General features: G+C 46.1%; 1 protein-coding gene across 4 annotated transcripts in view; it reads left to right on the plus strand.

Annotated features, from left to right (window-relative positions):
- The window catches only part of DGKD (diacylglycerol kinase delta), a 109,572-nt gene that overhangs the window by 29,945 nt on the left and 54,854 nt on the right, over positions 1-24,773 (plus strand). For all 4 annotated transcript variants that reach the window (XR_014053887.1, XR_014053889.1, XM_081491024.1 and 1 more), the window contains exons 2-3: positions 2,810-2,920; positions 4,696-4,776. Coding sequence is in view for 2 of the 4 variants with exons in the window: in XM_081491024.1 (XP_081347150.1) it covers positions 2,810-2,920; positions 4,696-4,776 (192 nt within the window). In the remaining 2 variants the exon portion in view is untranslated. The remainder of the gene's footprint in view (positions 1-2,809; positions 2,921-4,695; positions 4,777-24,773) is intronic.

Below are 24,773 nucleotides of genomic sequence, written 5' to 3' on the forward strand. Positions count from 1 at the left end.
CAGATGGCTGTGGCACCCAGGGCCACGCTTTGGCACAGGCTGAATACCCTGCCAAGTTCTGCCCCTCCCCCTGCCCCCCCAGAGCCTAGCCAGGACTGGCATCCTCCCTTTGGAGCGGGGCCCAGTGCTCCCCTTCCGCTGGCCGCTCGGATCCTCAGCGCCCGTGTGTGCTGCAGCTCAGTCCTTCCTCTCCCTGAGGGTGAAGGGGATGCCCTGGACGGCTCGAAGGACAGAGCCGGCCCTGTTGCTTGTGCAGAGAACTTGGCAAAGCGATGCTGAGAGCCTGGCCGACCACCATGAGGGACCCAGTGCACTCGGGTCTGGGTTTGGACTCCTGGTCCTCCGCTCTGGTGGGTGTGCGGAGCCCTGCGAGCTGAGCTGTTTCCTGTGGGTGCCGCTTACCGGTTGCCAAATGCAAAGCACAGCTGATTAGTCAGGGGTTTGCTTTTCTTGACCACTTTTATTTAGTTCATTGCTTTTGACTGAGTGTTAAAAATATTCTGCAGCATATCTATAGTCCTCATGAGCAGCAAATGTGAGAAGAAATGCAGTTTCTGAGAAAGCTTCAAAGAAATACTGGTCTTTATCTTTTCCCCAGCCCTTCCGCTGAAACCCACCAGAGTCTTTTTCTGAGCACTCTTGTTCTATAAATAGAACGACAGCTCTCCTTGGGTAGCCCGAGATCGCAGCTCTCATCCGCTCTCTGAAAGATGTGTGTGTGTGTGTGTGTTGGAGTGTATTTGTTTTAATTTTGCTTTTCTTTCATGTGTGGCATGTGTAGCGGGAGATGCAAGAAAAATACTCTAGCATTTATCCTTTAAAAAGAACTTCATTTAACTTTTCTGGGTCTCGGCCTGTGATTTTGTTGTCTTTTAAAATTTTTTTCCTTTTTGTTTTTGCATTTGGGAAAGAGATGGAGGCGATTGCTTCCCCTGCAGAGGTAAGGAAGATGTTTGGGGGCGAGGAGAGGTGCCTTGGTCCGTGAGCGGGGTCTGTGGGGTCCCAGCCAGGCAGAGGCTCGCCTTGGGGAAGGGCGGTGCGGGCGCCGTGGGTCTACACCGCCGGGCACGGACGCAGCAGCCTGTCTTTGAAGAGCATATTGAAATAGCATCCACGCGTGCACTTGGGTCTGAAAAGAATCCTTGGACGCAACCTGGCAGTCCTCCCATAGTGCAGGCCCGTTTCTACCTGAAGCTCCTCGGTCAGGAGGCTTTCTCTCCGCCGTGGGCTGGCACATGTCTCCCGGATCGTTGGGTCATGCTGTGTTCGTCTCTCCTCCTCAGTGACCTGGAAGAGCGGTGGGTGACTTCCTCAGAGGTAACAATGAGGGGTCCTGCCCCAGGATAAGTGCGGCTATTCCTCACTGGCTTTCCGCAGAGTTGATCCTCTCGGACGCTGGAGAGGGTTGCTGTTTGTACTGCCGGGCCAGCCCCAAGGGACCCAGCGTGGGGTCTCGAGCCCGCCGTGTAGCTCCCCTGCCCCGGGAGCTCCGAGAGGGCGTCCTGCGGTGGGGATCGGGAGGAGCAGCTGGACACGGGCGTGGGGCTCTCGAGTGGACCTGTGCACGGCCAGGCGCTGTGGGGTGTGTGAGTGTGTGTGTGTGTGCACGCGTGCCCAGGGTGGAGGGGCTGTCTCCAGCATTCACCTGTGGGGAGCAGCAGTGTCTCCCGGGTCCCACTCCCTCCCCCGTTAGGAGCTGGCTGACGGAGGGACAGACAGACAGCAGTGACCAGATCTCGCCTCTGATGTGTTCGGGTGATGTCGGGTTTCTGTGTCTCGTTTCATCTTACGTCGTCTTCAGCGGCCACAGGCGCCCAGGTGCTTCGTACAGCCACTTAAAAGTGACCTCAAGTGCAGAGCTGCACGGGGTCAGGTGATGAGGCGAGAAGCTTCCCTGGACTAGTGTCCTTGTCCTCGAGCAGCATTTCTGCGCGCTCTGCCTCCGCCGCACAGGGAGATGCTGGGTAGAGCGCTCGTTGGGAGCCCGGCTCCGGTGTCAGGGCACCTTGCTGCTTAGTTGGGACTGTTGGCGGCTCCGAGTGGTCCAGCACGTCTAGTGACCAGGCAGGACCCTGAGCACTTCGCTAGTAAGTGGTGCGGCCACGGGCTCAGCGTCCAGGATGCAGCTCCAGGGGAAGTCCTGCCCTGTTCTGGGCTGTGTGCGCCGAGCCGAGCGGACTGCCCTTCACCCCATAGTTCTCTCTGCACTCCTGTCTCGGTGGCAGGCTGGTCAGATTCGGGAGTGGAGGCATCTCAGTGACGTTGCTGGTGGCACCTCTCTCTGTCGCAGTGTGGGTAGACACACAGGCCCGGCCCATGAACAGGGCCGAGGGCCGAGGCGAGGCAGGCCTGGGCTGCGCCGAGCCGCGTAGCAACCTACGTCGACAGTTTTGGCAACCGGCTCCTGAGAAATGGCAGGAGGCCAGAGAGCACGGAGACCGGGCCAAGAACAGCTGGAAATTACCAAGCGCTGAGGCTGGAGAGCACGGGCCTGGCCCCTGACAGTGGTCCTGCGTGCCCTCGCCCCTTTGCACTGACCCCCACCCTGGGGCATGCGCCGCACACCTGGGCCAGTGGCCCCTCCTCCCTGCCCCCGCTGCTCAGGCAGGCCATCGCCCCCCTGGAGGGTCGGGTCAGCCTCCCCCTGCTGCCCACTCAGCCTGTCCATAGGTCAGGGTTTGCGGAGAGGGTGAGAAATAGTTCTGTTAGGCCGTCGGCCCGTTAGACACACAGATGCTCTGGGCCGTCAGTGGACAAGCACAGGGCGCCGTGGAAGCACGCGCTCATGAATCGCTTTCTGTGCTTCCAGACCGTCCTCAAAGAGGGGATGCTGACCAAACAGAACAACTCATTCCAGCGATCAAAACGAAGATACTTCAAGCTTCGAGGGCGGACACTGTACTATGCAAAAACTGCCAAGGTGAGACTCAGTGGAGAACAGTTGACAGAGGAAACCTCCCGAGAAGCTGCAGGGAGAGCTGGGTTCCGGGTCCTCATCTGGGGAAAGACCTTCGATTCTAGATCTGATATTCTGAGCGCGTTTTGTAAGCCTCTGGGGTGCTGGGTCTTATGTCTTGTGAACGTTGATTTTTTAAATTCATTTTCTTTTTCTTTAATGTCACATGTCACCAGTGGAGAGATATGGGGAGAAAAGGTCACAGAAGTAACTGGGTTACAAGTAGACATCTTTCTTTTGGAAAGATTGGGGAATCACTGGCTTAAAAACCCTCTTATTTTGGCCTAAATATCTTTTTTTTTTTTAAGTTTTCCGTATGTTTTTTTAATCATTTAAAAAATTGATGATGATTATTATTATTTGCATTCGGCCTCGCTGGTCTTTGTTGCTTTTTCTGATTGCAGTGATTGGGGGCTACTCTTCGTTGCGGTGTTTGGGCTTCTCATTGCAGGAGCACAGGCTTTAGGCCCTCGGGCTTCATTAGTTGCAGCACACAGGCTCAGTATTTGTGGTCTGTGGGCTTAGTTGCCCCATGGCATGTGGAATCTTCCCAGACCAGGGATCGAACCCATGTCCCCCATATTTGCAGGTAACTTCTTATCCACTGCACCACCAGGGAAGTCCTTTTTTTAAAAAACACTTTTATAAACACTGTATAGAAACAATGTGTGCAACTTGGTGAGTTTGGAGATAAGTATATATACCTGCGAAGCTAACTAAAAATATGCTTAAAGTGTGTTGGGCTTTTTGGCGTGTGAACAGAAGCTGTCTCTGGGCTTTCTAGCCATGATCCTTACCCCCGTGTGTCATCTTTGTAGGATTTATAGCTGGAATCACCAGGCCGACGCCAGTGACAGAGGAGAAGCCGTTGAGAGTCCCTGAATCACTGCCTGGCTTAGGCGGCTGTGGTGGCGCACACTTCAGACACTAGTGTGTCTACAAACCTAGTTTTTCGTGTTCTGAACACCAGTCTTTGTGTTCAGATGCTAATGTTTTAGTATTATTAATAAAAAACCTGAAATCTGAATAATTTGTATTTTGAGATGTGTCCCTAGTGAGTTAGTGTGTTAAAATTTGAAACTGTGCAGAGTAACTTGTTTGGAAGGATTCTGACCACATCCTTCATTAAAAAAAAGACAGACTCATATAGTTCCTTTAGTTCAAGGGGTGGGGGGAGTTACTTAAAAGGCTGAGTCTCTTCTAAGTTGCTAGTGTTTCTTCCAGAGGGGACAGTAAGGCAAACAGGAGCTGGCGGCTATGACGGGGGACTTGGCGGGGAGAGGAGAGGGAAACGGGGCGGGGGTAGTCCCAGGCCTGCTTCTAGACCCTTCTTTCTCTCCGGGACTAGACTGTCTCTGCCGTGCCTCTTTGCTTTCTTTCATGGCCGGGTCCCTTCTGTTTGGGTCAGTCTCTCCTCCCCTAGAGTCGTTTATTTTAGCCAATACCTTTCTCCCCAAGTGCGCAAGGTGGAGAAGGTAGAGCCGGAAGGACAGAGGGCCCTCCACTCCGGGCCCTGCTCTCCGGTGGGCTCCTGGGAGAACCTAGTTTGACGTCACTGGTCATGTCACTAGGGAGCTCCCTGGACTTAGAAAAGGTCTCGAGCTACCCGTGAGCCCTGCGCTCTGTCAGAAGTGGGTCGGGTGAAGTCACTCAGTGTCCATGTAGTTCTCACACGCTTGGCTGGGGTCGAGGGAGGGCGTGCCTTCGCCTCTCTGACTGCGGCCCCTGTGTTTTTCCAGTCTATCATATTTGATGAGGTGGACCTGACCGACGCCAGTGTGGCTGAATCCAGCACCAAGAACGTCAACAACAGCTTTACGGTGAGTCTGTGGATGCACACCTCTCTTGATTCCTCCTTCACCTTTGCTTTTCCTGTTTAATTTGAACGGATGTGTGTGAGCAGTTCAGACTTTTCATCCTTTGCCCTCTGATTGGAGCAGTTCCTGATAAATTTTGAGTTCAAGGTTCGAAATAGTACAGCAGCTGGAGAAAAACTGAGAATTTGGCACATGTAAGCACAAAAGAATGAGAGGGTCCAAATGAATTGTTTAAACACGTTGTAGTTTGTATTTCTTTAACAGTTGTACACAGATTGATTTTTCATGATCCTTGTTGAAAATTTGGAAATACAGAAAAGAATGTGGAAGCCAATTAGAAAATAACTGTAATTTAGCCACCTCAAAATAGAATGTTGATATTTTAGTATATTTTTATTTTTAAAACTTAACCCTCCCATCCCCATATATAGAAATTATGTTGTTCTTTGTGCGAAAGTTCTAAATGCATAAAATCATGTGGCCTCAGAGCCCGGGGGTACCCAGCTGCTCACTTTAGAGTGATTATCTTTACGTCTAAATATCTGTCTCTTTAGCAGCATATAGCATGAGATCATAGTGATCCTTTTGTTTTACACCTGTTTGATTTTTTTTTTCTCTTGACAATTTATGGTAATCACTTCCCATGTTGATTGGTCTAAATGTTCATCATATTTTTTAATGTCTATACAGCATTTCTTGTATGACTTTACAATTTTGGCTTCAGGGGATGACTTTAGAACCTACTGTGTAAGGTATGACTCTAATAACAGGAATAGAGTATTTTAAAATATTTTTGTTCATGTTATTAAGTAATGTCATCTAGAAATATAGTATGCTTCCCAATTTTTAAAAATTCTTTTGTAACTCAGTCAAGGTGGGTAATTTTCTTCGTGTTTAGGATCCAACATTTGGGTTAGTGTTAGTTTCAGCTGCTTTCAGGTTTTTATTTATTTGTTTATGGATTGATTAAGTTATTGCTCCAAATGGAATATTCCTTCCTCCATTTAAACTTCTACTTATTTTATTTTGGTGTAATTAACTGCTCTTGGTTTTACTTTGTGGCTTATTGAACTAGTCAGACTTGCCTGATGGCCTCTTTTATTTTAGTCCTCGTTTTATTTGGTCCATTTTTACTTTTCCTGCATTAGTTTATTGTTTACTTACTGGCTGGGGAGAGACATTTTAAACTATGTAAATGAATTATTCTTTGATTTGTGGCTTTTAGAGTGTTTAATAGGAATAGGTGTTGAATTTCACTGCAGTGTTTTGAACATATAGATGATCGATTTGGTTTTCAGTATTTGTACACTTCTTTCAGTTTTGTTTTTTTTTTTTTTTTGGCTGTGCTGGGTCTTAGTTGTGGCATGTGGGATCTAGTTCCCTGAGCAAGGATAGAACCCGGGCCCCCTGCATTGGGAGCACCAGGGAAGCCCCTTTGTACAGTTCTTAATAGTAAATTGTTCCTGATGATGTTGAATAGTACAACCTAAATTTGGATTTAGAATTTTATGAAAGCGTATGTGTGCTTTTCTTTGGATAGGAGGTATCCTTTGTTGTGTTTTGATTTCAGAGTGCAAATAGCCCCATAGAATTCATTTAGTAACTTTCCATGATTTTTTGTGCTCTGGAACATTTTTATAGCTTTAGAATTTCTTGAAAATTTGAGAGAACTTAGTTTTCAGGGAGATAATAAGACTGAATAAACCTAAAAGATTTATTTTTGATCATAGGAACTTTTTAACTTCTTGAGTCCATTTTTGTAATTTACTTTCCGACTTACTCCACACCTTTTGATTTAGTAATATGTATTTGCACTTTAAACATCAATGTCTCTGGTTGGATCCCCTTTCACATTTCTTTTTTAAAAAAATTTATTTTTGTTTGAAAGATAATTGCTTTACAATGTTATGTTGGTTCCCTTTCACACTTCTAATTTTACTTGCTTAGCTTTTGTTTTTTTGTCATAATTCTCTTTAAAAAAAATTGTATTGGAGTAAAGTTGATTTATAATATTGTGTTCATTTTTTCTATACAGCAGAGTGATTCAGTTATACATATATATATGTTTTTCATATTCTTTTACATTATGGTTTATCACAGGATATTGAATATAGTTTCCTGTGCTATATATAATGGGACCTTGTTGTTCATTCATTTTATATATAGTAGTTTGCATCTACTTGCTGATCCCAACTCCTAATCCATCCCTCTTCCACCATCCCTGCCCCTTGGCACCCACAAGTCTGGTCTCTATGTCTGTGAGTCTGTGTTCTGTAGGTATGGTCATTTATGTCGTATTTTAGATTCTACATATAAGCAGTATCATATTATATTTGTCTTTCTCTTTCTGACTTACTTCACTTATATGATAATCACTAGGTCCATCCACGATGCTGCAAATGGCATTATTTCAATTTCTTTGGCTAAGTAATAGTCCATTGTGTGTTTTTATATATATATACGTAAACACACACTTCAGCTTCTGTATCCATTCACCTGTCAGACATTTAGGTTGCTTCTTTGTCTTGGCTGTTGTAAATAGTGCTGCTTCGAACATTGGGGTGCATATTTCTTTTCAAATTAGAGTTTTTTATTCTTTTCCAGATTGATGCCCAGTAGTGGGATTGCCAGATTGTATGGAAACTCTACTTTCAGTTTTTAAGGAACCTTCATACCGTTCTCCATAGTGGCCGCATCAGTTTACATTGCTACTGGCAGTGTGGGAGGATTCCCTTTTCTTCACAGCCTCTCCACCATTTGTCATTTGTGGACCTTTTGATGCTGGCCATCCTGACTAGTGTGAGGTGGTACCTTATTGTAGTTATGATTTGCATTTCTCTAGTAATTAGTGATTTTGAGCATCTTTTCATGTGCCTGTTGACCATCTGTGTGTCTTCTGGGAGAAATGTCAATTTAGGTCTTCTAACCATTTTTCAATTGGGTTGCTTGTTTTTTGTTACTGAGTTGTATGAGCTGTTTGTATATTTTGGAGATTAAGCCCCTGTCAGTTGTATCATTTGCAGATATTTTCTTCTAGTCTATAGGTTGTGTTTTCATTTTGTTTATGATTTTCTTTGCTGTGAAAAATCTTGTAGGTTTAGGTTTGATTGGGTCCCATTTTTTACTTTTTGCTTTTAAGAGAACTGGTTCTTAGATTATTCAACAATTCCATTTTTTACTACCTAATTCTGTATTTATACTTACTGTCTTTTCTGCTTTTCACTTTTTAAAATAACTTATTAATTGATTCTTCTTACTTTCATATATATCAAAAATTAAAAAACATTTGGGACTCTGCATTTAACTCTGAATGTATTTCTGTTCACATTCCAATAGTCCAAAAGTTGTTTTTTCTTTTAGTAGAAAAATGTTATTAAAGATTAATTGCTTTTTTGGTCAAGTTATTGAAGAAAATTTTTAAGTGTATAAATAACATAGGAAGTTTAAACCATCTATGTTCCTATTACCCAAAGATACCTAATAATATATATTAATTGGTGTCATTCCCACCAACTGGGTTTTAGTTTTTAACCTACTTTCTTCATTTAATAATGAGCTTTTCTTATAATACCCTTCAAAATCTTGCTTATTAATGTTGCATAGTATTCCATCTTATTTAAATGTGTAAGTTGAACCAGTCCCTATATTGCATTTTTTTCCTATTAAATAGCATTTTAATGTACACTTATACACAGATCCTTTTGTATATTTCTGTTTTTTTCCATAGCTTAAGTTCTTAAAAGTGGAATCCTGTTTGAAGTGGAAAAAGTGTGAACTTTTAAAAGGCTTTTGAAAAGTAAATAAGATACCGATACATGTTACAGGTTGGATGGGCCTTGAAAATATACTGAAGAAAAGCCAGACACAAAAGACCACATAATTTATGATCCTACTTACATGAAATGCACAATAGTCAAATCTGTAGAGACAGTTGGTTAGTGGTGGCCAGGGGCTGCTGGACGGGAGAGTGCTAGTGGGCACCGGATTTTAGCTGGGGGGGTGTGGCAGAATGTTCTAAAATTAGATAGTGGTGATAGTTGCACAACTTTATGAATATGCTGAAAACCACTGAGCTGTATACTGTAAAAGGGTGAATGGTACAGGAATTATGTCTCCATAAAAATAGTATGGCACTGTGCTCTGGTACTGTGTGAATTACTATGGAACTTTGTCAGCCTGGTTGGAGAATGAACCGTGATTTATACCCTGTCTCTATGGGAAAACGTGTTCAGGGTGCCGAATAGTTGACTTCCAGATGTCGAGCTCATTCCTGTGGGAGCAGTCGTGGATGATTCCCCGCCCTCGGGGCAGAGGCACTGATTCTTTCACATTTACTTTAGATTTTGTTAGTGCTGTAAAAACTGGCTTTTCATCTGAGCATGTGCTGAAAGGCCATTAAAGCTTAATAGTGAGGCTCCCCAGAAATACTCCAAGATAAGGGGAATCCCCCCTTTAGCAACCCGTGAGGGCATTTGGAATTTGGGGATACATGGTGGAATGTTTGGAGCCAGTTGACTGGTGCCCAGTTCCCCGAGGCATGCTTCCATAGAGAGTTGGTAGGTTCTGGGCATTCCCTGACTTCTGACTTCCTGCAGTGTCTGCTGTCTGAACTCTGAACCTGTCCCATCCCATACAGCACCCTGTAGGAATCTGCGTGCAGGTCCTAGAAGGCAGGGCTTGGCCTTGGACTTTGCCAGTGCCTGGTGCATGTGCTCGCGGAAGTGAGTGCAAAACGAATGAATGTATTTGCCCAGAAGCTGCTTCAGTTCCTGGAATATCTCATTTGGTTTTCCAGCTATTCCAGTAGTTGTGTCCAAATTCCACAATTCCTACTAAAATTGCATGCCTGATACAAACAACCTGGCAGTGAAAGTTGCTGTTATTATGAATCAGCCAACAGATGGGAACCTTTTATATCTGGCAAAGAATGAGTAAATTTTGCTCCACATTAACAAAAGCTCCATTTTAATTTTTCCCTAAAATGGCTAAAGACTTGTCTCATAAAGACATAAGGACCTGAGGGACAAGAGTCTTCCAGGGGAGATGGAAGGAAATATTTGGGGGAGAGTAGAGAGTTTTCTTTCCTGGTAGTTCAGTGGTAGAGAACCTACCTGCCAATGCAGGAGGCGGGGCGGAGGGTGGTGTCGATCTCTGGGTTGGGAAGATCCCCTGGAGAAGGAAATGGCAAACCCCTCCAGTACTCTTGCCTGGGAAATCCTATGGACCGAGGAGCCTGGCGGGCTACAGTCTACGGGGTCACACAGAGTCGGACATGACTTAGCAATTAAACAACAACAGAGATTTTTATACAGGTTTGATGGACGAAATGGTAGCAAGGAGACTTTTGCATCTGGAAAGGGGTCTGCCTTCTGTTTGAGAACTAAGTGAAGTTGGGATGCAGCTAGAGACACAGCTGTGCCCTTAGGTTCTTGATAAGGTGGGGCTGTGGCCACAGGAAGTCTCAGAGGGCGGGCAGTAGACAGAGTCCTCTGCGTTCTCACCCTCAAGTGGGATCACCCCTTAGAAGGCCGGATTGCATAATGGCAGCATGAAGAGAGAAAGGGGATTTGCCAGCCTCATGTCCCAGCCTCTGCAGTAGCACGAAATGTTTTTGATAATTAAACATGTTAATATTAATCTATGAAAACTAAAAGGCTTTCGGTATATTATTGCCAAATGGCCTTTAGGACTTGTATGAGTCAAACTTCATGAAGTAGTTTCTATTCTTTCACGAATGCCATTTGTTAAAATTTTATAACATCGATGCCACTTTGATAAAAATGGTAATTTGTTTTATTTCTTTGATTATCAAAGTGAGGTCGAACGTTCCTCACAGTCTTTGGTCATTTGTATTAATTTCTTTATGAGCTGATTCTGTATGTGCTTTTGGATAGTCAGCTCTGTATTTGGGGGGGTTCAAAATTACCCGTCCCTTTCTCTAAGTTTGCCCTCATTGGCTGTGCTTGTTTTAGTGGTTCCTTCCTACTCTCCTTCCTCCTTTTTTTAAAACTAGGTTTCATACACCTAGTAATAGGCAAAAGTTGTCAGGGAAAAATCTTTCTCATTTTCCCCTTATATTTCTTTTCTTTCCACTATCTAACATGGGATAATTTATAAATTATTTCCAGCCTTATCACAAAATTTAGTGTCAAAGGTATATTTTAACTATTTTAATTCTTCAAAGGAGTTTGTCAAAGCAGCATTTCTACTTTACTGAGTTTGTATATTGTAAATAATTTTAAAAACTGAAATATGACTTTCCAGTGGAAAGTGCACACGTGAATGGGCAGAGCTTCATGTGTAACCACTACCCAGATTCAGTGGTAGAGTATGTCTAGGCCCCGGGAAGCTCCCCTAAGTGATCTTGCCCAGCTGTCCACCGAGCCCCCCTCCAGAGGAACCACCGTCCTACATCTGATAGTCCTACATCTGATACGCTAGATTTGTGTCGACTGTTTTAGATGTTTGATGTAAATGAACTCACATTCTTTTGTGTCTGCTTCTGACCTGTGTGTTTCCACAAATGTTCCATGTGCATTGGAACAGAATTTGCACTCAGTAGTTCTTGTACGTTGGTTAGGACAAAAATTTAATCATTTTCCTCAAATCTTTTATAACCTTCTGTCTTGCTTTTCTGCTTGTCCTTGAGTTACTGAGTGAGATTTATTAAAATCTTCTGCTATGATTGTAGACTTACCTGGTTTTTGCTTTCATCCTGTTAATTTTTGCTTTATATATTTGAAGGCTTGTTATTAAATGCGTACAAATTTAAGATTATTTTATATTCTTACTAGGTTGACCCCTTTATTATGAGATAAACTTTTTGTTTAATGTTTTTTGCCTTAAAGTTTACTTTGATGTTGCTTTAGCTACAATACCTTTATTTTGGTTAGTAATTGTATTGTAAGTAATGGTATAGAATTTTCCATCTTTTTAGTTTAAACTTTTTTGTTTATATTTAAGGTTGTAAGCAGCATATAGTTGTGTGGTTTTTAAAATTGCCTGTTGGATTATTTAATTGGGTGATGTCTTCCATTGGTTTTTGTTTAATCTATACTTAGATACTCTTGTATTTGGGTACAAATCCAATGTATTATTACTTGTTTTCTCTTTGTCTCACATTTTATATCTTTTGTATCTTTCTTTCTAAAATAGATGAATTGTTTCATTTTCTCCCCTCTCTTATTTCATATGCATATTTTAGTGATATTATTTTACAGATTGTAAAACATGTCCTTGACTTATTAATTTCCCGTACAGATTAGTGCTTCTCAGACAATGCAGGGATCTTAGAGCTTTTGAACTCTATACTCTTCATTAAGGGAAGCTGGTGGCTTAGAGGTAAAGAATCTGCCTGCAATGCCGGAGACGCAAGAGATGCCGGTTTGATCCCTGGGTCTGGAAGATCCCCTGGAGAAGAAAATGGCAACCCACTCTAGTATTCTTGCCTGGGGAATCCCATAGACAGAGGAGCCTGGCGGGCCACAGTCCGTAGAGTCGCAAAGAGTTGGACGGGACTGAGCAACTAAACACACATACTCTTCTTTGCTCTTGAAATTTAAATTAGTTTCTGGTACTTGAAAAGGAAGCTTCTCTGTAGTTGCCTCTCACCTTTCTGCAGTTTGTTATATATCTTAATTTTACATATATTTGAAACTTCATAGGACATTATTGTACAGTCAACAGTCACTTAGGTTTGCAGTGAACATTGCGTTTTCTGTTGCCCTTCATTTCTTTCTGTATTTCTGTGATCCATATGGGGTAATATTCCTTCTGTGAAAAATTCTCTTTAATATTCCTTTCGTATTGGTGTCTGTTTTTGTTTTGTTTATTTCATCTTTCTGAAGGGTGTTTTTGCTTGTTATGCAGTTCTAGCATGGCAGTCATTCTCTTTCAGTGTCTAAAAATGTCATTCCGTTGCATTGTAGCTTCTATTATTTTTAGTTAAAGTAATAACTTGTCAGTCCTATTGTTTTCCTTGCATGATAATCTACCTCCTCCCCTCCCCCTCCGACTATTTTTAAGATTTTTCTTTTCCTTTGGCATTGTGCTGTTTTACTATGATTTTTCCAGGCATGGTTCTCTGTATTTATCTTGCTTAGTGTTCCTGGCAGTTCTGAAATCTGTAGCTGTGTGCCCCTTCTCTTGTCAGTTTTGGGGAAGTCTTGGTTATTAACTCTTCAAGTGTTGCTTCTACCCATTATTTTTTCCTCTTATAATGGGACTTTTTTGTTACATCTTTCCACTGACTTCCATGTTTCTTGTACTCTTTAAAAAATATTTTCTGTTTTCTTCATTCTAGATGTTTTATTATCTTTCTTCTGTGTTCTTAGGTGTTTCTTGTCTGTTGTTAAATCTGTCTGTTGAATTTTTAATTCTACTTATTTTTTTTCAGCTCTAGAATTTTCAGTTGAGTTTTTAAAAAGGGGCTCAAGTTCCATGCCAAAACCCTCTCCTTGATCTTGTCTTTTATTTCATCAAAAATATTAAGCATATTTCAAAGTCCGTGCCTGAAAATTCAAAACGTCTGGTTCTACTCTGGGTCTTGTTTTATTGCCTGGCTCTTTTCTTGCTTTTGTCCCTTTAGTGTCAATCTTGGTTGACAGACATTGTCTGAAAAGTGAAGACAGGTTTAGGCTCAGGATGGTGGTCTCTTCCCAAAGAGAGGGTTTGTTAATCCTCTGCTTCTGGCCAGTGGGCACAGGAGCAGCAGATCATCTTAAATCCAGTTTGTGGTCGATCGGGTTTGAAGGTGGGCTTCACTTTTTCTGACTGACTGATCAGTCTTCACTTGCTGTGCTTCTGTGGGTTAGTCCCTAGGAGTCTTGGCATTTGTTCGTTCTCCGTTGGTCTCTGAATTCCATCGTCTCTGCTAGCCCTGTGGTGGTGTTCAGAAGCTCTGTTCAGCTTCTCAGCCTCTTTGGCTTCCTCTTTTGAATCGGCACTTGTCACTAGTTTGTTTTTTTCTGTATCTTGTCACTGCATGATATTTATAAGTATCTGATGTTAAGATCACTCACTGTATACAAACAACACAAGGTGTATAGCCAATATTTTATAATAACTATAAATGGAATATAACCTTTAAAAGTTGTGAATCACTGTGTTGTATACCTGATACTTATGTAATATTGTACATCAGCTATACTTCAATTAAAAAGGAAAAGATCACTCATTATGAAATGTGAGAAATGTTAGATCCCATTTACTTGAAAGGTAATGTATTTACTATAGGGAATAAAATTTGGTCTTTATCGCAACTTAGGAAATTTGTTGCTCAGTCTTCTTGCTGCTGCTAAGTCGCTTCAGTCGTGTCCGACTCTGTGCGACCCCAGAGACGGCAGCCCACCAGGCTCTGCCGTCCCTGGGATTCTCCAGGCAATAACACTGGAGTGGAGTGCCATTTCCTTCTCCAGTGCATGAAAGTGAAAAGTGAAAGGGAAGTTGCTCAGTCGTGTCCGACTCTTAGCGACCCCATGGACCGCAGCCTACCAGGCTCCTCCGTCCATGGGATTCTCCAGGCAAGAGGACTGGAGTGGGGTGCCATTGCCTTCTCCAGCTCAGTCTTCTTTAGGACCTTACTTTTATCACTTGATCTCCCACAGACTGATAATGAGGAGTTAATCTCTTTCAGGACAATAAATTCATCCTTTTATTCTCGTATTTCTAACAGTTCTCACCTGCTCTATTTTTGAAGTTTTTTTAAGCATGTAAGTAAATGTTAATACCCTCATTACTGAGTAATCATCTATTAATAAAGTCTTATCTTTTTTTAATACTGATTAGTCTTTGCCATGACCTGTTCTCTGTCTGATATTAATATTGCCATACTTTCTTCCCTTTGTGTACAATTTAATTGACATACTTACTTCCCTCTTCCACCCTTACCGTTATCTTTATTTTTCCTTGTTATTTTAGATTTAATCCTTGCAAACAGTAGATTGTTAGAATTTGTGTTAGTTCAGTATGGAACAATCTGCTAGTAGTAGTGAACATCAGGCATTTTCTGCTTGTCAGGATTTTTACATGTCTGACTGCTGGGTTTTCGTGCCTGACTGTATTGTGAGTTATGCTTTCTTGGTACCGCTCTTCTGTTTTGCATTTTTGTGAGTGGTATGTGCACCGTTTACCTTTGTTTTTGATAATGATTTGTGTTGAAGTTTTCCTTTTTATTTTTTACATTCACAGCGCACAGATTTTCTCATGATGTCTCTGCTTAGAGATAGCCCACAATGGTGACATCATTTTTTAGTCAAGCTTTGTATCAGACAGAGTGTTTAGCCACATAGCACCTGCTACTCAGTGCTTCGTTTCACCAGTTACTCAGTTGTTCCTTTCAAACTAAGAAATTGAGAAAGGACTGAAGAACAAGGAAATAAAATAATGGAAAATGTTCTGCTTTCCACCAAGGAACCAAAACATGGTATTTTTCACCAGATGCCTCCAACAGCACACTGTTTTCTGTTGCTGGTGTTGCAGGGGAGGTGTTGAAAACTAGCCTTCATGTTGTTACCATCTTTGAAGATATCTGTACGTTTCTGTTTCAAATCTTGTAGGATTCTCTTTTTGTCTTGAGCAATATTGCTTTTTGCTCACAAATTTGTCTGATGTGTGGAACCTGCTGGCTTCCAGGCTTGTTTTTTTGGTTTTCCATCTTTGAAAAATGGTCTTTTCTCTGTAATTCTGGTTCATGTGCTTTGTCTTGTTCTTTGGGAGTTCTGCACATTCATTCATTCATTGTTTCAACATCTTTCTATGCAGGGTCTCTGGGATCACATACCATGCTCAGTGATAAATTTCAGTGGTGAGCAGAAATGGAGAAGGGCTTTTTGTCATCGAGCTTGTATTCAAGGGGGCTCAGTGACTCATAGCGAGGTCTAATTACAGGCTGAGACTGGCAATATGTATGGAAGTAAGGCTGCGTGGGAAGTATACTAAGCCGGATCCCCACTGGTCTGATGGAGGGGTGGGAAAGACTGCCCCTGAGGAGGTGATGTTTTAACTGAGACTTGAAGAGTGATTAGTAGAAAGTCAGCTGAACGGAGTGTGTGAGTTTGTGCATGCATGTCACACTTGGTTCTTTGGAATGGGTTAGGTCCAGGGCCTAGCATGTGCAGAAGGTTGTGCAGTGGGGGCTGTGGTTCAGACTGTACGGAGAGGTGAAGGAAGGGCCGTGCGGCCTGCTGAGGCCAGAGGGAGAGAGACACAGGTGCAGAAAGGGTTTGGGACGTAGTCCTTCAGCCTGTCCATGGAATAGTTCCATTTGGCAAGGGTCCCAGATTTACAGTGTTGGGATGATTTGCTCTGGCTGCTGTGTGGCGGGTGAAGAGGAGGACGAAGGAAAGGCCTGTGGTTCAGGGTATAGGGGGTGGAGAGTGGGCAGCGACACGGGTGCCCTCAGCTTGGCCCAGGGCAAGATGGACGAGGTGTCAAGTGCTCCGCCTCCGAGCAGCAGGCTGGTTAAATGAGTTGCAGGGTCCAGCAGGGTCCAGCAGGGACCAGGGGCCTCGGGATCGTGCAGGGGTGTGTGTGTGCGTACGTGCACGTGCATGCGTGCTTCATCTTCCATGTCTGTCATACTTTTCTCCATTGTTTTAATTTGTTTTCTCTAATTCTGTTTATCAAATTGTATAATTTGATACAAATTTAATTGCATTTCTTAGCGCTTCCACGTGTGATTTTCACCCCTGTTCCAGCATAGCTTTCCTGTTCTTTTTACTTTTTTTTTTATCTTGACTTATTCTCGTTTGATAAAGTATTTTAAAAACACTTTCTGTTTAACCTCATCATTGTCATGCCTCAGGGGGAGATTGTCCTTTGAGCACCTGCATTTGCTTTTGGGTATCCAGATGTTTTCATTGACTTCAGATGTTCCCCCCTCCCCGATCTAGCCATCTCGGATCTCTCTTTAGTGATTTTAGCTGTCTTCTTCGAGTCCTGGCTGGCTTCTTTTATAACCTTCCTGCAGCAGCCTGGAGCTGTGGAGCGTTCTGGGAGTTGTGGGGCAGTTAAGAGTTTAGTGCTTTAGTTTCCTTTTTTCTTCAAGTCAGTGTTCCATCATTTTAAACCTGTGTTCTATTTTAATAAACATTTGATGGAATGTCACCACCTCCTTTAAAGTCATTTGAAGTTTTGGAACCGCTGGGGCTCAGCGAGACTCCGGCCTCCCCCCACCCCCACCGTCCCCCCAGGGAGTCGCACTCTGAGTCCAGGTGCTTTGGTTTCTGTTGTTAAAAGCTGTAACATAACGCCACTTGCAGCAAGGGATTTTTGCCTGGTTTGTCCACTGCTGACACACAGTAGGTACCCATAGTTACACATTAGAGTGACCCGCTCCAGGGTGGTCTGCCCTGTTGGCTCTCTGATTCATCCGCAGAGCCCTGCCTGGACAGGCGCTGGTATCAGTGAAAGAGCTTCCTTCACGCTCCGAACAGTCCCGGGTGAGTGGCAGGTGCTGAGCAGTCAGGAGCAGAGGCCAAGAGGGAAATAGCTCGGGCTGCAGCTGGTGTCAGGGGAGGCCTTCCTGTGGTTGGAGCACGGCTGGGGTGATGTGGGAAGGTCCGAGGCTGAGAGGGGCCGTGGCCGGCAGCATCAGGGGTCTGGGGTCAGAGCGGTTCCTGCCAGAGGGAGCTGAGCCTGTGAGGGTGGTGAGGCGGGCAGAGGGCAGAGGTGAAGTGCGTTCCAGGCCGTGGTGGACCTTTTGCCATGTGTATTGCGAGCCAGTAAGATCTTTAAAGCCAGTGAGTTTTGTCACGGCTGCTGCAGGGGAGGGGTGGGCAGGGTCGGCATGAGAAGGTCAGACGGGCGCCTCCTCTGTGGCCGGTGAGGGAGGTGGATGCGGCCCTGGGCTTGGCAGGCAGAGGAGTTTGACGCTGGTCTCCTTGTTGCCAGTGCGGCTCTTGGTCCCGCACGATTTAGGAACAGTACTGAAGGAAGACGGGCACTGAGCCATCAGTGATGGATGCTTGCTAGCGAGCACCCTGCCCAGGCCTCACGGTCACACATGACATGTGCCCTGCCTGCAGCCTCTCCATGCCCTCGCTGCTCGCCAGGGCCGTGTGGCCACTTCCATCCTTGGGATCGTCACCTCGTACACCGACTTCATGGTGCTTGGTGTCAGAGGCCCTGGCCCTCTGAGGGAAGCAGAGTCAGAGCCGAATTCAGTTTAGCGATGACTTTCTCAGTGCAGTAGGACAGAGGGATGTCGTCTGAGGTGGACACAGGTGCCACTGTGGACGCGGGGGCAGGTGGACGGCCGACCGCAGCGGGGGCATGCGGGCATCCCGGGCTCCCCGCCTGGCTTCCCCCTCGGAGAGGGCGGCATCTCCCTGCACTCACACCTCCGTCCTGGCTGCCCGCCCACCTGCCCTGACACCGGCACCACCCGCGTCTCTCTGGTTTGGCCGAGCGGTGCCCCGAGTCCCAGGGCTGGTGGGTGGGGGTCCGGGTGCCCCCACAGTCCGCGCTTGGCAGGGGTGGAGGCTGCTCGCAGGGAGAGCCAGGCCCCGCGCTGCAGGGAGGGCACCCAGGGCGTCTGCCTGTGTGTGCACTGTGACGTGGGCAGTTACGGTTTGCTCCATTCACAGGGAGATTGAGTGCCATGTGGGATTTCCCAACTCTGGGGTCCCAGAGGAGGCGGGGACTCTAAATGTCTGGGCTCTGTGTTTCTCCCCCAGGTGTGAGACCCTGGACAGCAGGGCTGCGTTCAGTCCTTGCTTTATCTCCGAAAGCACCCGCAGCGGGCCTGGCGTGGGAGACGGGCTCCCAGGGAGGACCGGGGAGCAGGGCACCATTGCCCGCTCAGCCTCTCACCTGCCGGCTGACCTTGGGCAGATCACACTCGGCTCCGTGCCTGGGGGTCCTCATCTGAGGAGTAGGGGCAATAGCAGAACCTGCTTGGGGGCGTCGGCAGGGTCAGACGAGCTAACACAACGTGGTGAAAGTGGTTGCTGCTATTGACGATATGGCTGTAGAGAGTTTTGTTGGGTTTGGTGTCCTTGTGTTTCTCAAATGGAGCGTCACTGCGCTGACTCCACATCTCGCTGGCCAGGACACTGGACAGTCTGTTCATTCCCACCAGGATCACAGCAGCGGCCGCAGCAGAGGTGAACCTTGGAGAGAAAAGACGAGTTTTACTGGAATATACGTGAATACAGAGCCATTAAAAAGAGGCATCTCCTGCCTGTTTTTGAAAACACTGTGAGCCCTCTCGTGCCTCCTCGCTTCTTATCTGTCGAGTCCAGGGGACCTGGCAGTCCCCGCCCTTCCCGGCCTCGCCCCAGCATGGACCTGCCCCTTGTGGGCAGCTAACACCCTGTGCACGGTCGCCTGCCAGCCCTGGTGTCTCTGGGGCCCCTCTGCCAGCGGCCCTCTCCCCGAACTCCCCCGGCAGACCCGGCGCACCCCTCAGAAGGTAGGGCGTGGGCACCCTCTTCCACGAGACCTTCCTGTTCACGTTGTGGTCAGAGGGAGCACGTAGCTGCCTCCGCTCCCTCGGGGCGGCGGTTCCCAGCCTCGGCTCTGCCCGAGCACCCTTTAGAACTTCAGAAAAGGTTTGGGCACCTTCCCCGGAGAGTCTGCTGCGGACTTACAAGTAGGTGATTTTTTCCCAAGCTTTGCTCGACTTTGCGGGGCAGCCAGATTTGGGATGCGCAGTCCTGTGACGGCGAGTGGAGCACAGGCTCCTCGGTGGTCATGGCCTCTGCGTCTCGACCCCAGGCCGGGGCTGCCTTTCACAGCTTGCTGTCCCTGTGCGAGGAGCCAGAGCCGGGAAGGCAGCTCTCTTGGTCCTTTCTGCTCAGAGAGGATGTTGAATTGTTTCTTCTTTGCACTCTCCCCGCTGCCCTGTGCGCCAGAACAGATGTCTGCAGATGCTCCTGTGGGCCAGCCCCCTTTTGGTCCCGTTACCCGCTTACAGAGAAGTGGGAGCGACAGGCCCTAGGGGCTCCCGGAGCTGGGGCTTTTGGACTCTGCTTGGTGAGCAGCTTTAGGAGCGGCCGGCTGCCTTTTCCGTGTGGGCATTTCCAGGTTTGACAGCTTGAAAACTTCTTATTTACCCCTGCAGAATATAGAAATAATTGGACAAGTCAGGCTTTACCCTGGCAACCTGATTTCTGAAATCAAATAGAAATCAATTGGAAAAGGCGCATTTTTTCAGAAAGGCTTGTCTTCCCTTCTTTCAGCAGTCCTTGTGGCAAACTGCTGGGTGTCTGAGGGTGGACAGAGGTGGAAACACGCATTCCCTGTGCTTAGAGCCAGCTTACAGGCTGTTGGATGTGAACAGACTCGTGATTGTGCCCTGTGACAGGTGTCACATAGAGAAGGGTGCCCAGGACAACGCGAGAGGAGAAAGAAACAGCTCAGGCACCTGCCTGGGGAGTGGGAGCTTCTACTGAGAAGGGGCTGTATGAGCAGGCCTGGGGGCGGGGCCGCTTAAAGGATTGATTATTTTTTAAAAATATTCTTTCAATCTTTCTATCTGTGCCGGGTCTTAGTTGCAGCATGTGAACTCTTCGTTGTGGCCTATGGGATCTAGTTCCCTAACCAGGGATCGAGCCCAGGCCCCTTGCATTGGGAGCACCGAGTCTTAGCCACTGCCCGCCAGGGACGTCCGTCTTAAAGGTGTTTGAATTGCACTGATGGTTTTAAAGGGAATTTGAAGTGGAGAGAAAAGATCCCGCAGCAGCTCAGCAGCAGCTCTCTCCTCTCGCGTCTCCTTCAGGCCTCGTCACGAGTAGACGCTGCATCGTGCATATCTTCTCTCGCGTCTCCTTCAGACCTCTTCGCGGGTAGACGCTGCATCGTGCATATCTCCTCTCGCGTCTCCTTCAGACCTCGTCACGGGTAGACGCTGCATCGTGCATATCTCCTCTCGCGTCTCCTTCAGACCTCGTCACGAGTAGACGCTGCATCGTGCATATCTTCTCTCGCGTCTCCTTCAGACCTCTTCACGGGTAGACGCTGCATCGTGCATATCTCCTCTCGCGTCTCCTTCAGACCTCGTCACGGGTAGACACTGCATCGTGCATATCTCCTCTCGCCTCTCCTTCAGACTCCTTCACGGGTAGACGCTGTATCGTGCATATCTCCTCTCGCGTCTCCTTCAGACTCCTTCACGGGTAGACGCTGCATCGTGCATATCTTCTCTCGCGTCCCCTTCAGACCTCTTCACTGGTAGACGTTGCATCTTGCGTATCTTCTCGCGTCTCCTTCAAACTTCTTCACGGATAGACGCTGCATCTTGCATATGTTATACACACATCAGCATGTGTGTGATTTTATAGTTTGGCTTCCGTTATTACTTCATCAGAGAAACGTTTCCACGTGGTGAGCATCTCTGATGACCACCTCTCTAGCTGTGGGTGTTTCATCGTGTAGACGAGTCATGGTTGATCAGTTTTATTTACTCCTGCAGTTTTAGGGACGTAGAGCAGTTTTGGTTTCTCCTGGTATGGATAATCTTAGTGCGGGCGTCTTCGGTCACGGGAGGTACCTTTGGGGAAAATGAGCATGGTCTGCCTTGTGGAGCAGCTTTGTGCTGAGCGCCCATGCCCAGGAGAAGGGGCAGGTATTTCTGAAGGCGGCCTGCGCTCCGCTGTGTGGCCTTTCTCACCGCCGTTGCCTGACCTGAGGCTGAGGAGATAAAACTTCCTCTGCTCTGTGTGATTCTGGTGTGGTTCGGGTTTACAGGTTCATTTTTGAACAAGAGGACTTCTGTATTTCAACTTCTGCTTACCTGACCTTATTTTAGATGGCTCATCTCTGAAACTTCCACGTACTCCGAACCCGCAGAGTCTCCGTGAGCGTGCCATGTGCCTGTAGTGAAGGAAAGGAGGAGACCGGGCTCGATTTGATGACGAGGAAGCAGACAGACTGGGGGAACCCTGGTGTCAGAGACTGGGCTGGTGGAGGAGGAAACGAGAGCCGAAAGTTGGGACCGTGAGCTCTGCAGGTGGCACAGCCTGGAGAAGGGCAGTGGAGAAGTTGAGAACATGCGGGTGTGAAGGGTGAGGGACGGTTGGAGGAAGCAGACGGAGCTTGGGCAGAAGACAGGAAGGAAGAAGGGAATGCTTGTTAGCATGATCTAGGAACAGAGTGAAGGGAAGGACATGCTCTCGATTTATTCTTAAATTTCAGGAAGATGGATTGGCCCAATAATGGAGATGGAAAATAAAGAGAGTTTTCAGTATAAGCTGAATGAGAATTAAATTTAGGATACATGTGTTTAGAGGGCTGTTTCTGCATAATGCCATATACAGCACTACATACATGAAGGGGCGTGTATGTTTAATTCTTAGTATTTAATGTTTAGGAAATCATAAAGATACATTTATTAGAAGTAGGTTTGGCTGCTCTGTTAATTTCCTGGGGCTGCCATGACAAATTGCCACATGGCTTAGAACAACAGAAATTTATGCTGTCATATTTCTGGAGGCCAGAAGTCTGAGATCGAGGTGTTGGAGGGGCCGTGCTCCCTACCATGGTCTTGGGGAGACTCTGTTCCCTGCCTCGTCCAGCTTCCAGTGGCTCCGGGTGTCCCTTGGCTGGTGAGGCATCACCCCCATCTCTCCCTTCATCTTTGTAGGACTCTCTCCGCCTTCCACTGTGTCCTGCCTTCTGTCTCTTGGGAGGACAGTTGTCACTGGAGTTAGGACCACCCAGATAACCCAGGGTGATTCCACTCTAAGATCCCTAATAATGTTTACAAAGACTCTTTTTTCCAAGTTAGCTCACAGTCACAGGTTCTGGGGATTAGAACATGGACATATTCTTTTGGAGGCCACTATTCAACCTCCTCCATCCACTTGTTAAAAGAGAAGTTGTCAAAGTAAGAATGATGTGAACGTGTGAAGCTTCATTCTCCTGCACAAAGTAAGAATGGTGTGAGCGTGTGAAGTTTTATTTTCCTGCACAAGAGGAGGCAGGCCTTGATCAGCATATGGTTGCACAGCGTCACCTGGGTCCCTCCAGAAATCGATACTCCTGGTCCAAGATGACTGCCGGAGAGCATTCACCCCCAGAACTCCTTTTGGGAGAGGGAGGAGAGAAGAAAGTATGCTGCTGGGAGAGGTTCTTTTACCTTGGTTCATTGACCTTGCTCCCCACAAGGGGTCTGTGGATTTGACTGTGTTTGATTAAAGCTGATTTTCATTGCAATGGTATTTCATTTTCTACATCCAGAGACATTCTGAGAAGTCTCCATAGGCTTCTCCAGACTGCCAAAAGGGGTCCATGGGACAAAAAAGACATTCCAGGTTTCAGTATAATTTCAGTAGAAATTGAATGAAAATTGCATTTAGGATATACATGTTTAAGAGGGCTGCTGCTCTGCAAAATACCATGTTGAGATTTCATGTGATTTCTGAAAAGTATGACCTGGCCCTTCTGTTTAGTCATATGGCTACAGCATATGGCTGTTGGCACAGGGATCCAGCGGGCTTCACTCACAGCGTCATCCTGCCTGAAATGACCATGCCAGAGTTACCACATCATACATAGGGAGGAGTGATTTTACATGTCTGTATTTATAGCTTCCTTCCCCCACAGTACTCTCGGTGAAATGTTTCATGGTATTTTGTGAGGTGTATTATGAAGGTGTTCTCCTTTTTTAGCTCTATGACTTAAGGCAAGATACTTCTGAGACTCAGTTTTCTCATCTGTGAAATGGGGGTAATGGTATAATAGAATCCATGTCATTGGGATGGCAAAAAAGTGTTCTCTAAGTGTTTCCTAGTTTGTATCTCCACCACCATTCATCACTACTAGTAGGAAAGTAATAGGGTTCAACTTGCTAACACTTAGCAGCTATTTTGATTTATTCAAATCCCAAAGAATTTCAGTTCAGTTCAGTCGCTCAGTCGTGTCCGTCTCTCTGCGACCCCGTGAATCGCAGCACGCCAGGCCTCCTTGTCCATCACCAACTCCCGGAGTCTACCCAAACTCATGTCCATCGAGTCGGTGATGCCATCCAGCCATCTCATCCTCTGTCGTCCCCTTCTCCTCCTGCCCCCAATCCTTCCCAGCATTAGGGTCTTTTCCAATGAGTCAGCTCTTCACATGAGGTGGCCAAAGTATTGGAGTTTCAGCTTCAACATCAGTCCTTCCAATGAACACCCAGGACTGATCTCCTTTAGGATGGACTGGTTGGATCTCCTTGCAGTCCAAGGGACTCTCAAGAGTCTTCTCCAGCACCACAGTTCAAAAGCATCAATTCTTCGGCTCTCAGCTTTCTTCACCATCCAACTTTCACATCCATACATGACCACTGGAAAAACCATAGCCTTGATGAGACGGACCTTTGTTGGCAAAATAATGTCTCTGCTTTTAAATATGCTATCTTGGTTGGTCATAACCTTCCTCCCAAGGAGTAAGCGTCTTAATTTCATGGCTGCAATCACCATCAGCAGTGATTTTGGAGCCCCAAAAAATAAAGTCTGACACTGTTTCCACTGTTTCAGATGAGGTTAATTTTATAGGCAGTGTTAAAAATAGCATCTGCAACTGAAGGTAGGTATCAGGAAAGAATTATCCTTAAGATTATCAGGCAAATAACTAATAAAAACAGGAAAGATAGAATGTAAAGAGAAGGCAAATGTAATTAAAGCTGTAAGCTTTATGTTGTTGTTATTGAGTCATCCAGTCATGTCTGACGCTTTGCAGCCCCATGGACTGCAGCATGCCAGGCCTCCCTGTCCCTCACCATCTCCTGGAGTTTGGCCAAGTTCTTGTCCATTGCGTTGGTGATGCCATTCAGCCATCAGTTCAGTTCAGTTCAGTCGCTCAGTCGTGTCTGACTTTGCGACCCCATGAACCACAGCACGCTAGGCCTCCCTGTCCATCACCAACTCCCTGAGTCCACCCAAACCCATGTCCATCGAGTCAGTGATGCCATCCAGCCATCTCATCCTCTGTTGTCCCCTTCTCCTCCTGCCCTCAATCTTGCCCAGCATCAGAGTCTTTTCCAGTGAGTCAGCTGTTCGCATCAGATAGCCAAAGTATTG

The sequence above is a fragment of the Giraffa tippelskirchi genome, chromosome 5 (assembly GCF_054371585.1).
Source record: "Giraffa tippelskirchi isolate mGirTip1 chromosome 5, T2T-mGirTip1v1.2.pri, whole genome shotgun sequence".
Classification (NCBI taxonomy): domain Eukaryota; kingdom Metazoa; phylum Chordata; class Mammalia; order Artiodactyla; family Giraffidae; genus Giraffa; species Giraffa tippelskirchi.